The sequence below is a fragment of the Lathyrus oleraceus genome, chromosome 2 (assembly GCF_024323335.1).
Source record: "Lathyrus oleraceus cultivar Zhongwan6 chromosome 2, CAAS_Psat_ZW6_1.0, whole genome shotgun sequence".
Lineage (NCBI taxonomy): Eukaryota > Viridiplantae > Streptophyta > Magnoliopsida > Fabales > Fabaceae > Lathyrus > Lathyrus oleraceus.
Genome location: NC_066580.1, coordinates 65,906,025 through 65,919,053, shown reverse-complemented (window position 1 = coordinate 65,919,053; position 13,029 = coordinate 65,906,025). Strand labels below are relative to the sequence as shown.

Sequence of the window (13,029 nt, the reverse complement as noted above, 5' to 3'; positions counted from 1 at the left end):
CTCGTTTAAATTCATACCATGATAATACAAATGTTTCTAGTTTAGATATTAGTCCTTTAGATGATATTAATATTTTGCTAATTCAAATAAAAAGTTGACCACCTAATTCAAAATTTATTTTCCTATATCAATTATAATAAAGTTTCTTAACTTAATAACTAAAATATATTTTTGTAGACAATTTGGTCAAAGAAAAATACTCAATAATTTCCTTCATTTAAAATTGAATTTAAAAAAAATGACAAAGCTCAATTGGGCTGCAAGTCATGAGTATGGGCCAGCCCAAACTCTATTCTTTGGATTAGGGTTACACTATTAATACAAGCAGCCCACGCCGTCTCCACACTCTTCAATCTCCTCATTGTTGCGCCGATAGGTTTCCGGCTGCTCAATTCCAAACTCACAACATGGTCTGTATTCTCTCCCTTCTGTAAATCTCATTCTATTCGATTTATCAATTTATCAATCTCATTTGTTATTGTTTATCAAATCACAAGGTTGTTATTCGATAAATGTTTTGAAAATTTCTCAGTAGCTTTATGGAATCTGTTTTATTTTCTCATAGTTGAACTTGATTTGATCTGTGTATTTATGTTTTTGAACAATGGTTTCGATGATTTTGTGACAGGCGAGAGGTTTGAAGAAGCATTTGAAGAGGCTCAATGCCCCCAAGCATTGGATGCTTGACAAATTGGGTGGTGCCTTTGTAAGTGAAGTTTGTTTTATGGTTTTTCAATTGATTTTTAACTGTGGGTTTGAAAGGCTGATTTTTTATTGTGTGTGAAATGAAATTCACAGGCTCCTAAACCCTCATCTGGACCCCACAAGTCAAGGGAGTGCCTTCCACTTATCCTCATCTTGCGAAACAGGCTGAAGTATGCTTTGACATACCGTGAGGTTATTGCTATATTGATGCAGCGACATGTTCTTGTTGATGGCAAAGTAAGGACTGACAAGACTTACCCAGCTGGGTTCATGGGTATGTGACATGCCATTCAATTTTCAGGATTAATACTATAGTTACTCCAATCATCAATGCCTTTGTTAATTATTAAGTTTTTTAATGCTTGCATTTTTCATCCTAGATGATTTCGGATTTATTGTTGTTTGTTATATTTGTGCTTGAGAATTGAATAATGCTAGAATCTTGAATCATAATTGTATTGAGCTCAATTATTTCTAATGTATTGTAGTTTGGTGTATTGGTGCATGAGAAATGGATAAAACTATAATCTTTCATCATATTATTTTGGGTTGGGCTAGACATTTCTAATTATTGTAGTTTGGTTAAATTGGTTCTTGAATGTTGAATGAATTAGAAGTTAAATATTAAATTCATTCATTGATTTATCTTTGACAAATACATGATGTTGTTTCTTTGAATTATGATTGATTGATCAGGGGTATGTTTGCAATGATGGGATGGTAGAAATATATGTGACATTGTTTCCATCCCATTCTATTTCTTTCCTTTGTTTTTACCCTTGTTTTTTGTACCCTCTGATTTGGGCCGAATGACAATTGCTTTATTTTGTCAGGAATACCCAAACAATGGAATGACATTATTATTCCATTCAGCTCCATTTGTTTTCCAACATCCAAACATCGCCTAAACCATTTTTGCTAATATCTGCAATTATTATTTTTTACTCGCCTTTGATTTATTTTTATAAAAATTTGTGCCTCTACAGATGTTGTCTCTATTCCTAAAACAAATGAGAACTTCCGTCTGCTTTATGACACCAAAGGCCGTTTCAGACTTCACTCAGTTAGAGATGATGAGTCAAAGGTATGCTCAGATTCTTACCAAATATATATTTGTATTCATCTATTCCCTTTGCAAAAATCCAACATTTTATACAATACCGTGTTGGTTTTGTTTTTATGTTTGGTGTAACAATATAATAAACATGTGTTGATGATAGTGTGTTTTTTTATCCTGTCTATTTCTAGTTTTACAAGTTTTTGTATATTTTCGATAGCAGTGTTACATGATTTTGTTGTATGTGGTTTACGTTGCAGTTCAAGCTTTGCAAGGTGAGATCAGTTCAATTTGGGCAGAAAGGTATTCCATACCTGAACACCTATGATGGTCGCACCATCCGCTACCCAGACCCTGTCATCAGGGCCAACGACACCATCAAGCTGGACTTGGAGGAAAACAAGATCGTTGATTTCATCAAGTTTGATGTTGGTAATGTTGTTATGGTTACTGGTGGAAGAAACAGAGGGCGTGTCGGTGTGATCAAGAACAGGGAGAAGCATAAGGGAACCTTTGAGACCATTCACGTTCAGGATGCTACTGGTCATGAGTTTGCAACCCGTTTGGGCAATGTCTTCACTATTGGTAAGGGTACTAAGCCATGGGTATCTCTTCCCAAGGGCAAGGGTATTAAGCTAACCGTAATCGAGGAAGCTAGGAAAAGGGCTGCTGCAGCTCAACAAGCAATTGCAGCTTAAGTCTCTTCTGAATGAATTTATAATAGACTTTTGAGTGTTTGTTAGTTTTATTGACGCTTTTGGTTTCTTAATGTATTTTGTCTGAGATTTTATCACTTGAATTTTGACTTGTTGCTCCATGCAACTTTTGTTGTGCCTGCTATATTTATTCTTGAAGAATCTTTTAATTTTGGTAGTACGTAATCTTATAACCAAAAAAATGAAATTCTGACATGAAAATAAGAATTGTGTTATAATGATTTATTGTTTGAACAAATTATAGCATAATTGTTGATTTTCTAACTATGAATTATTATTTAATAATGAATGTTTTTTTAATAAGCCTAAAATAATTTGCTTTTCTGTTTAGATTAAATTTAGTGTTTTGAAAATTTTACATTTTTTTGTGTTCCTCTAAGTTTCATTAAAAATGAGTTCATTTTTTATTTATTTATTTTAAAGAGCTAAAGAGAAAATATTAAAATTAAAGTGAGATAATTGATGAAATTTTAAATTTGAATTGATTTTTAAATCTTTAGAACGTCTCCTTTAGAATACACGTTAGAAAGACTCCAAACAAATTTATCAGTCGTCATCATCGGTCTTTTCGATGAAGCGCTGAAGTTCTTTAAAGAAACAATATATGGGAATTAGTGGTAGTGAAGGGAGAAAATTTAGAAGTTCAAGACTTGTTTAGCCGCAAAAAGATATGCTTAAGAGTATTGAGTTGATTATTTCAAATAGTTTATTGGTAGCAATCAGTGATACAATAAGATTCATTATCTCATTGATGTCATGTCTTTCTTTTTACACATATTTAGGAATGATAAAATACTTTGTTGGCATATAAATGGTTCAATCTGCATGATTTAAAATAGATGGTTGCAATTAAATTCAGTTCCTTATGGTTCTCAGATCCCTATTGGTGTATGTGTTTGTCAAGGAATTTGGCTTAGAAGAATGTCAAAAAAAAAAAAACACATTGATGTGAAACTTCATTTTCTTTGTGATATAACTAAAGAGGAAGTGGTGAAATTATATTACCAGTTAAGAGTATTACTTGGCATTGGCATGTGTTCCATTGAAGAAATAAAGTGATTGTTTTTATGAGTCCAAACTTTTAGTATGAAACAACAGATATGTGAGAAGAGTCCAAACTTAACACCATTGAACAACAAGAAAAATACATAAGATATCCCAGAACATTAGAAAAACAACGTTGAGTAAAAACACATAAATTTTAGGCACTTGAGTGAAAATGCTTTAAGCACTGTGAAGCTGAATTCATGCTATTTGTGGTTTTAAATTAACCTCGATGGAGAGACCATAAGTATGTCCCTTAAAATTTTAGGGTCTCAGCACCTTAGGCCCACGGCAGGTAGCAAAGGTTCATGAAGAAATTGACTAACTATAAAACAAATAAATTGAAATGTAAACTAATTACAAACTATTTTTTTTATCATATATATATGCCTAGAAAGAAATTTGTCCACAAAATTACATAAGGTAGCAAAAATTGCAAGTATAAACAGATTCAAATTCTTGCCATGCGAAAATTAGTGCATTTTGTAATATCACGTGAAAACAATTTTATTAAGCATTTGGTAACTTAAAACAGGAAGAAAGTTTAAGACGAAAAACAAACCACCATGGATTAGCTACTAAACAAACTGAAAAATTTATCAATGAGCAAAAACAATCCACCTAAATTTTATGAAGTGGCGGTTCAGTTCTAATTTCTAGTTTTAATGCAAAAAGACTTGAAAGTAGTCATCTATATGAACAGATACAAATGACTAAAAAGGGAGGAGAATGTAATCATCAAGCTGCAGCTGCTTCCTCTTTGAGCAACATCTGATCAAAGTGCCAAACACCTGAAAGACCATCAAGATAGCCACAAAGTTAAACACATATCTTTGAAAAAAGACTTGTAAAGAAAACTATGAAAGGAAAATAAGAAGCATGAAGCAAAATAAATAAATTCTCACCATGTCCTTTGCCAACTCTTCTAAGCTGAGCAACATACTCAGATATTTTTTTTATGGCTTCCACCTATGAAAGGAAAATATAATAATCAAAGAGCGGAATTTGGATGGACTAAGCTTCCTTGTAGTCTTTTGCCAAATGCGATGTGTTACACACAATTGTGTACAATCCCTTACACTGAAAAAATAAATATGCATACCTGTTCACCCAAAAACTGACTTTCCACAAAGTCTGCCAACTGCACATCACCATTTTTTGAGGCAACCTGTTGAAAAAATGTAAATAAAGTTAAAAGAGCAGAGTTTCTATTTATCAATTTCAAGGTCAATGAATGGGAAAAATAGACAAAGCACAACCAGTAAACCAAAAAACAAAATTTTAACCCTACAAACATGTCTTACACTGTGCAGGTTAAGGAGTTTTTCATTTGTTAACTTCTCCAATGACAGTGCTAGTTCCATTGCTGCAATAAATGAAAAAAAAAGTTCAATTCCAATAAATTAAGAGGCCGCGCGAATAACAATTGTACTAAATTGACCTCCACACCTTGTGTTGCTCATTAGAAAAAAAAAATCTTCATAGTATTTATCATTTTGGAAGCAAACATGAATTGTTCATCCAAACTACTAATCTGAAATGAGGATTAAAATATTTTACAAACTGGGGTCCCCTTTCTTTGGATATATCATAATTGTCATCGGTGAAATCATGAAAACAGTTTTTTAAAATTTCAAGGATTCTAGTATGCTGAATTGATTATGTAACACTCATCCAGAACAAGAATTCACTTATTATCTTCAAAACTCAACACCAAAAAGTGTCATACATATTATCCATAAACAAATAATTTGATCCATAAACAAATAATTTGATCCATAAACTCTACACATGTCACAATTCAGACTCAATTAAATGTAGGAATATGTAAAAGAGCTAATGAAACTATTAAAACCAACAAAAAAAGAGAGAAACTAACCGTGCAGCGCATCACCCTTATCAGCATGTTCAAACTCAGACAACGGCATCACCATAGATTGCAACTTCACTTTTCCACCCCTTTTGTTCTAAAAACAAAACACAATTGCCAACTTCTTATATATCTATTAATCAATTCCAACACTTCATTAACCTTTTCAATTTCATGTATAACTTGTAATAAGTAAAAATAGAAAAACCTGATATTCCATCAATTTCTCAGCATGCTCTCTTTCCTCTTCACTTGATTCTTTAAAAAATCTATAAACAAAACAAAATTCATAACATTTAACAATAATTTCTATCCAAATAATCAAACAAAAATAAATAGATTATCATGACTTACTTAGCAAGACCTTTCAGCGCAACATTATCTCTATCAAAATACGCATACATCGCATGGTAAACATACGAAACATTATACTCCACACTGTATAACAAAGATAAATCAAATTAATCCAATAAATCAAAATAAAATAAATAAAATAAAATTACTCAGAAAGAGCAACGAAAACGAACTTGATTTGTTCGTTAATAGCAGCTTCAGATTCGACATTGAATTTATGGCGAGCTATAGAATCTTGTGGAACAATAGGAACAAGATCGAGTTCCTTTTTCACCTCTTCAAAAGGTTCAAACAATACACCTGTCAGAACACGGTTATCGCTAGAGCCTTTTGTAGCAGAAACAGAGAATTGGTTCAATTTGATTCCTCTGTGAAGAAACGGAAGCGAACGCGAGTTTTCGGAGTTGAAGAGAGAAAGGGAGGAAGAGGAAGCGGTTATGGCGGTTTTGAGAAGCATGATTAGGGATTTTGTACGGAACGGAAATGGAAAGAAAGAAATGAGAGAGAAATTGACGAAGAAGAAGATGTTTCTATTTGGGGATAAGGAGTGTGGTGCGTGTGTGTGAGAATGATTGAGATAAGGGTGCGATTTTATTGGATGATTGAAGATGCGATGACCGTTGGATTCGGAGATACGTGGAGGGTTTAGATGGGAGAGCGTGTGGCATGCTCGTGTCGTGATTTAGTTGGGTATAAATGTCATTTGACCAATGAAATATCTTGATTCTATTTTGGTCCAATTGAGTTGTTTTATATGGTGATTTTCTATCCGTTAAGATGAAACCAAAAGGGAGTGTGGTGATTTTCTATCATGTTGCAAATGTTTTTTTTAAACAAGTAATTTTTTATATATAATTGGGAAATTGTTAATTTGAAAATGAAGTTAGAAAAAATCGGTATTTAAAAAAAAATCAACTTTTACTTATATGTTATTTCATTTACCTCCGTCTCAAAATAGATAATCAATATGATTTTTACACTTTTAAATAATAATTAGTATGTTAATTATAATAAAATATTGAGTTTCATCTATTAAAATATTTTTATTAATCATAACTAATAAAATTATTTATATTGAAATACAAAAATAAAACTTTAATATTGAAGTAAGGTAATAAATATTATATTAATATTAAAAAAATAATTTAAGACAAATATGTTTTTGTTTGAAGATAAAATATTTAATATGAAACGAGAAAAATATTATAACTTTAAAATTGTTATAATTTTAATTAAATATTTATAATTGATTAATATTATTTTATAGTTATCATTGTAGACATTGACATTCACATTGGTGTTTATAAATTAAATGTAAAAAAAATATAGTTAAATTATTAATGTAATCGTAGAGAAAAACAAGTCCTTTAAAAAAACCTCAACAATATCTTTTTTAAATTAAAAAATAACTGAACATTTTTTTAAATGAACTATAAATTGGTTAGAATGATGAATCATTTGAACCATTTTGGCAAGTGGTTAAAAATTCTAATTTGAGACTTACATATGGAGAAAATCAACACATAGACCGGTAGAAGTTGTCAACGAGCATGTTCGATTCGTTTAAGTTTGTTCCATTAAAATCTACCGAAATACAGAGCAAGATGGATAAAGTATAGTGGATGAGTTGGAAATCTTGACTCTACCCACTAAAAATGGCAGATTAAACGAGCGGGTCAAACCCATTTTGCCACCAAAGGCTAACAAAAAATCATGTCCACCTTGTTTAAGCATGTACCCGCCAAAATTAAGGTGAGATGCGGGAAAGTAGAAGGAACATGTTGGAAACATTGGGTCAGCATGCTAAAAATGATAGATTAAATAGATGATCATGATTGTTTTGCCACCTTTACACATATGAGCTGTGAGCATATGAAGGTGTCATAACTTGAAAAATATAAATTCATTTTAAAGGTCATTGTTTACTGAATACAACTTATTCTGCTCGGGAACTGTAACACCTCAAAATTTGCCCTCCTCTCTTGGGACTAGCATTAACATATTTGCATTTCATTTTAGGACGTTAGGCATTTCATGTTGCATATCATGTGGTTACATTATGCAAGCCATCTTCCCAAGTCTTAATCAGGAGATAGGAAGTCAGAAGGTGCAAGCCAGGGTTTTATTGATTGATCATTGGCCATCTGAGGATTGGGCTGTGGATTAGGGTTTTGTGATTTTCAATGGATATTGGTCTTCATCTTGTTTGAATTGATACATCATCATCATCATGGTTGGATGTCATCAGGAGATTGAAGAAGATTCCTTGAGATTAGGGTTTTGACCACTGGTCAACCCTAATCAGTTGTATTGGGCCAGTCAGGGCATGATCAGGAGATGGGGTTATGATGGTTATGGGGTTCATTATGTGATTATTTTGTGCTTATGGAGGCTAGGGTTGCACCCTTGAGCCATTTCAGTTGAAGATTGGAGCTCAATTTGATCTATGCATTGCCAAATTCATCTATCAGTTGAAAAGTCAACTGTGGTCAACTGTACATGATCTGATGGATTTGGAGGTGGAAATGAGTTAGATACACTTCATTCATGTTGGAACAAGTGTTATTTGACATCTCAAAGCTTAAGAATGAAGAAAATCAAGTCAGGACAAAAACTGCCAAAAATAGAAAGTGACTTGTAACTGAAGTTTCCAAAAATGGAAAGTTTTGGACCTCAAAGCCACGTGTCCAAAGAAGCTTCAAATGAAAATTTGTTCAACATGAAAGTTGTAGATCTTGTTCTCACCTTTCCAAAAAGTCCAAGAACTTGAAAATCCCATGTATGGTTGGAAAGTTATGGCTCAGTGAAATTCAAAAATGACCCGTAATCAGGAGGCCATAATTTCCACATACTTTGTCCAAATTGCAAGTTCTTTATATGCACAAACTCCATTTGACATGTAATTTGAGGGTGCATAATTGGATTTTCCCAAAAATGGCCAAGGCAAAAAGTCACTTTTCAACTGGACAGCTGAATTGGACCAGGGGGCAAAATTGTCCAACTCTCAAAATAATTGGAATTTTGAGATGAGACTTTTTTCTACACCTCATAAATGGCATTTGGAGTGTGTTGGAATCATCATTTCATGCATAGGCCTTGTAAATTGAGATTTGGCTTGAAAAGTGCAATGGCTAAAATTGGACAAATGCATCCACATAGTGAAATTGAGATTTACACATCCAATGAGCATGAGGCAAGTTTCTACAGCTCACATATGATAATTGGAAGGTGTATGTGCTGTCAAAACAGGTGGCACTAGCTGGCATAGTGAAATTCCAATTTTGCCCTTTCTTACAACTAACCATTTTCACTTAACACTCCAATTTGGTTAATTGATGGATTAAGCATGGATTAAGTGTACATATATATTCCTAATCACACTCTAAACCTAACAGAATTCACACACTCCAAGATTGGATCTCAAAACCATTCCAATTCTCTCAAAATTTCATCAAGAACATTGAACTTGAAATTGACATTTCTTCATCATTCCTCAACCAAACTTCAAAATTCCTTTTGATCTGAACTCCATTCATCATTACCTCGGACTGTTTTTGGAGATTGGAGGAAGAAGAGCATTGATCGTGACTGTTCATATCAACATCATCAATGGTGAATTGAGGTTTTCATGCACGAAAGGCCATGGCAATTGATCTCAAGCTCGTCATTCATCTTCTAGAAGGCTGTAGTGCATCTGTTTGAAGGAATTAAAGCTCAAGAACAACGAAATCACCGCTGCCATTACAGGTTTGAGAAATTTCGAATCTCATGCTTTGCCAAATTGCTATGTGCATTCTATAGTTCACTTCATGTAGAGCACGGTGATAGTTTTAGTTTTGCGAATGGTTAACCGTAGACTGAGAAATCTGGAATCGAAATTTTGTATTCAAACCCTAGCGCGTTCGATTCTTGAGATTTAGGTATTGTTAGGTCGATTGGAATGCATATTCGTGATCTACAGGTTCATGCGGTTCTAACGGATACCTATTTGTCCGTTTTGGTGACGATTTGAGAGATGCGTGTTCTTGAGCGTTTATTGAGTTTCTGGAAAATCTGGAACGGGAGAGATGAAGAACAAGGTGTTTAATCCAAATTTCCATTTGAAAATTCAAATTCGGCGTTTACCGCCCCCGCGCAACATAATTACCAAACTGCCATTGACAAACTTTAATTAATTTGTTTAATTATTAAAAAATCATTAACATGTTAAAAAATTCATAAAAAATAGTAAAAAATTCAGAAAAATATGGAAATTTTTTCTATGACTTTGTTGTTGACTTTAGGATCTTTTTGACCTATTGGTCAAAGTTGTGCTTGGCAAAAATATTGTTTGACCTAGACTTATTTCACATGTGCTCAAAATTGATACATTTTACCATTTGGTTCATGAAATGCTCATAGTGTTAAATAAATTCTTGAAATTTTTTGTGATGATTCTTGACTGATTGATGCTCATTTCCATGTAAATTTCATGAATTTTTGATACCTGGTCATGGAGCAGCAAATTTTGGAACTTAGGTGTGACAATTTGTGTCACACCTCATTATGTCAACTTGCTGGATTTTTTTGAGTGACCTATACTTGTTGGATTAATGTGAAATTTTGCATGATGGTTGATTAATATGTTAAGATGCTATGTGAATTTTTGTGGAATTTTATGTGGCATTTTCAAATTGATTGCTATTTTTCATTTCTGTTGGTCAAATATGCAAGTTCATGTGACATAGGTTGGTAGAATCAATGTGAAATGCTCATATGGTATTGTGTGATCATGAAATTTGATATGCTTGTAATAGACACATGATGTGACATCCCTGTTTTGGTCTCACTCATTTCTTTTTTGTTTTCGTTGAGATATGAATTTTTGAAGTGGAAGCATGTATTGATGGTGCGAATTGGAGCATGTAATTGTGTCTGTTTTTGTTGATTTTCATTGACATGGTTCTATTTGCCCAAATGAGCTCAAATTTGACATGGTAGACCTTGAATATCCCCTGTTTAGGTGTAATTAATTTGAGAATTTTTGGATTTGTTTTGATGTGGATTTGAATGCAATAGTTCTGTTTGCATGTTTGGTGCTTCATTTGAACTAGTTTGGATTGTTTTGTGCATAACATGAGCATAATGAATGATATAAACATGATACCAATGATGTTTGCTCTTGTTTGACTTTAATTTGAGATTGGTTTGTGAATGCCTTGCTGTTTAGGGATTTTTATTGCCTTTGGACCCTAGGCTTGGCCTAGTGGTCTAGTTGCTAATGTTTGCTTGATTTTTCAGGATCAAACGCATAATGCACGTGGAGAATGATCCAAATCAATTTTAATTGATGTTGTTGATATTTGTACACTAACATAACATTTTTTGTAGGTGGTGAAGCTTGGGTTTGAGCTTTGAGCTTGCTTTGTGTTGTGCATTGAGTTGTATATTCTAATTGTTTGAACACTTGCTGTTTGGTTTTGTCTGTCTGAGTACTAACTGTGTTTGATTGTTTCCAGGTACTTTAGTTGCTCAGTTCCTTGTGAACTTTTGCTTTGCGTTGCTTAAGCAACTTGCATTGAGGTAGGTCCTCTTGACTTCATGTAGTCTGGAGACCCGGCTGTTATCGGGCCGGGCAAATAAATGTCTGAAGTCCTCCTTAAGAGGCGATGATTGTGTTTGTTTAATTTTGTGCCTAAGCAGGTGAAGTCCTTCAAATAAGGCAATTGGTGGAAGGTAGGGACAAGCAGTATGTCCCCCACTATTCAGTGAGTCTTCTCCTTGCTCCCATTACATGGTTGTAGCATTGAGATCAAAAGCCCAAGATCTGTGCAGTGCACATTGTGTCAGAGTCATCGAGTATAGAAGGGTTCCCCTATTCCGGACCCATGCTCATTTGTCAGCTCTCCCTGGTTAGGGATAAGAGCTGTGAGGTCTGATCCTCACTTCATCCTTTCATCTGCTTCACCTTAGCCTCGTAATGGCAAGGTTAAGAGCAAAACCAGCCTGTACAGACGATTGCTTAGGCAGTCAAACCTGATTGATTGAGCCCCTTGTTTGGCTATAGTGCGTGTTATGTGGATATCTGATTGACATGCTTGTTTGAGATACCTGTTCTCATTTGATGATATATGATTGTATGCTTGTGTGCTAGCTTCTTTCCTGGTTAGGTTAGTTTGCTTATGCAAGTAGGATAGAAAACCGAACTTAGGTGAACGATGCATGACAACATTAGGCTCGAGTCTCAGCTCCCTAGTTGTGTGTCTTTCCCCGGTTTCTGGTTAGCAATTCGGTCCCTTTCAGGGGAACTACATCGCCCTGATCCTCGTTCCAGACGAGGTATGTAGGCAGGTGGTCGTGCGAGACCACTCCGGGCAACCTTTTTCTTTTTGCGTGCGTTTACTGGTTATCTGACTGTATGTTTGGGTTCGGATGCCGACGTAAGCCCAGTGATTGGCAGTCGGGCTCCACGTTTGCCCTTTTGTGCGTGTTTTGGTTCGGATGCCGACGTAATTCCATCCAGTGGTTGTCGGGCTCCATGTTTGCCACCCTTGCTTGTTTGTATGTTTTGTGTTGTTTGGCGTGCGTAAGCCGAACTACAGTGGCTCTGATTCTTGTTCCAGACAAGATATGTAGGCATAAGGTGCGATACCTTATCGAGCCCGTTTCTCCTAACCCCACCTGCGTTCCCCGTGTGTGTGTGTGATGTTTAGCAACCTATTCTTTATTCTAGGACGTGGATCCCGTCGAGTACGACGGACGTGAGGGGTGCTAATACCTTCCCCTTGCGTAACCGACTCCCTTACCCTGTCTCTTTGGTCGCGAGACCATTTCCTTTCCAGGTTTTTCTGAGCGTTTCCTTTCCCTACCTTGGGATAAATAACGTTTAGTGGCGGCTCTGTGTGTGTTTTATTTTTAGGCTCGCCGGTTGATTTTTCGCGGGATGCGACAGCTGGCGACTCTGCTGGGGACTTGGCCGATGTAGACCTATGCTAGTCCATCGTCCCTAAGCGAGTCTCTCCTAGCGTTTTAGGATAGTTTAGGTTGCTTGTGTGTTATTTATTGCATTTATTATTCTAACCATTGTATATATTTGCATTAATGTCTGCATGCATCATACTATCATGTTGTTGCCGTCCTCTGTGCAGGTGGTTCCTCTGTGTGGGGTGGGTGTTCTGAGTGGGGCTAAAACCCAGGCCCGAGTATACACCTAGGATTAGTGTGGTCTTGCGTCCCTCACATGTCGGTTGGGCATGATGTTGCGACGTGACATACCACAAGCCGGACGAGGTTCATTTGATAGT

The 13,029-nt window shown here is 35.0% G+C and overlaps 2 protein-coding genes across 2 annotated transcripts; one reads left to right on the top strand and one right to left on the bottom strand.

The window, feature by feature from the left end:
- The first annotated feature begins 292 nt into the window (after nucleotides 1-292).
- On the top strand, nucleotides 293-2,635 carry LOC127118119 (40S ribosomal protein S4-1). The gene is made up of 5 exons (XM_051048266.1): nucleotides 293-410; nucleotides 629-706; nucleotides 799-979; nucleotides 1,692-1,789; nucleotides 2,023-2,635. The coding sequence occupies exons 1-5, from the start codon at nucleotides 408-410 to the stop codon at nucleotides 2,458-2,460; spliced, it is 798 nt and encodes a 265-aa protein (XP_050904223.1). The 5' UTR covers nucleotides 293-407; the 3' UTR covers nucleotides 2,461-2,635.
- Nucleotides 2,636-4,003: 1,368 nt separating this feature from the next.
- On the bottom strand, nucleotides 4,004-6,326 carry LOC127118117 (ferritin-4, chloroplastic). The gene is made up of 8 exons (XM_051048264.1): nucleotides 5,920-6,326; nucleotides 5,747-5,830; nucleotides 5,601-5,661; nucleotides 5,402-5,489; nucleotides 4,827-4,888; nucleotides 4,625-4,690; nucleotides 4,428-4,491; nucleotides 4,004-4,313 (listed from the first exon to the last, which is right to left on the bottom strand). The coding sequence occupies exons 1-8, from the start codon at nucleotides 6,201-6,203 to the stop codon at nucleotides 4,261-4,263; spliced, it is 762 nt and encodes a 253-aa protein (XP_050904221.1). The 5' UTR covers nucleotides 6,204-6,326; the 3' UTR covers nucleotides 4,004-4,260.
- Nucleotides 6,327-13,029: the final 6,703 nt, after the last annotated feature.

Excerpts from the sequence above, each read along its gene's own strand:
- LOC127118119 (XM_051048266.1), top strand. Across the intron at positions 707-798 it reads ACAAATTGGGTGGTGCCTTT|GCTCCTAAACCCTCATCTGG; the intron begins GTAAGTGAAGTT and ends TGAAATTCACAG. Across the intron at positions 1,790-2,022 it reads TTAGAGATGATGAGTCAAAG|TTCAAGCTTTGCAAGGTGAG; the intron begins GTATGCTCAGAT and ends TTTACGTTGCAG.
- LOC127118117 (XM_051048264.1), bottom strand. The coding sequence starts at position 6,203 with ATGCTTCTCAAAACCGCCATAACCGCTTCCTCTTCCTCCCTTTCTCTC. Across the intron at positions 5,662-5,746 it reads GCGCTGAAAGGTCTTGCTAA|ATTTTTTAAAGAATCAAGTG; the intron begins GTAAGTCATGAT and ends TTTTGTTTATAG. Across the intron at positions 4,889-5,401 it reads TAAGGGTGATGCGCTGCACG|CAATGGAACTAGCACTGTCA; the intron begins GTTAGTTTCTCT and ends CATTTATTGCAG.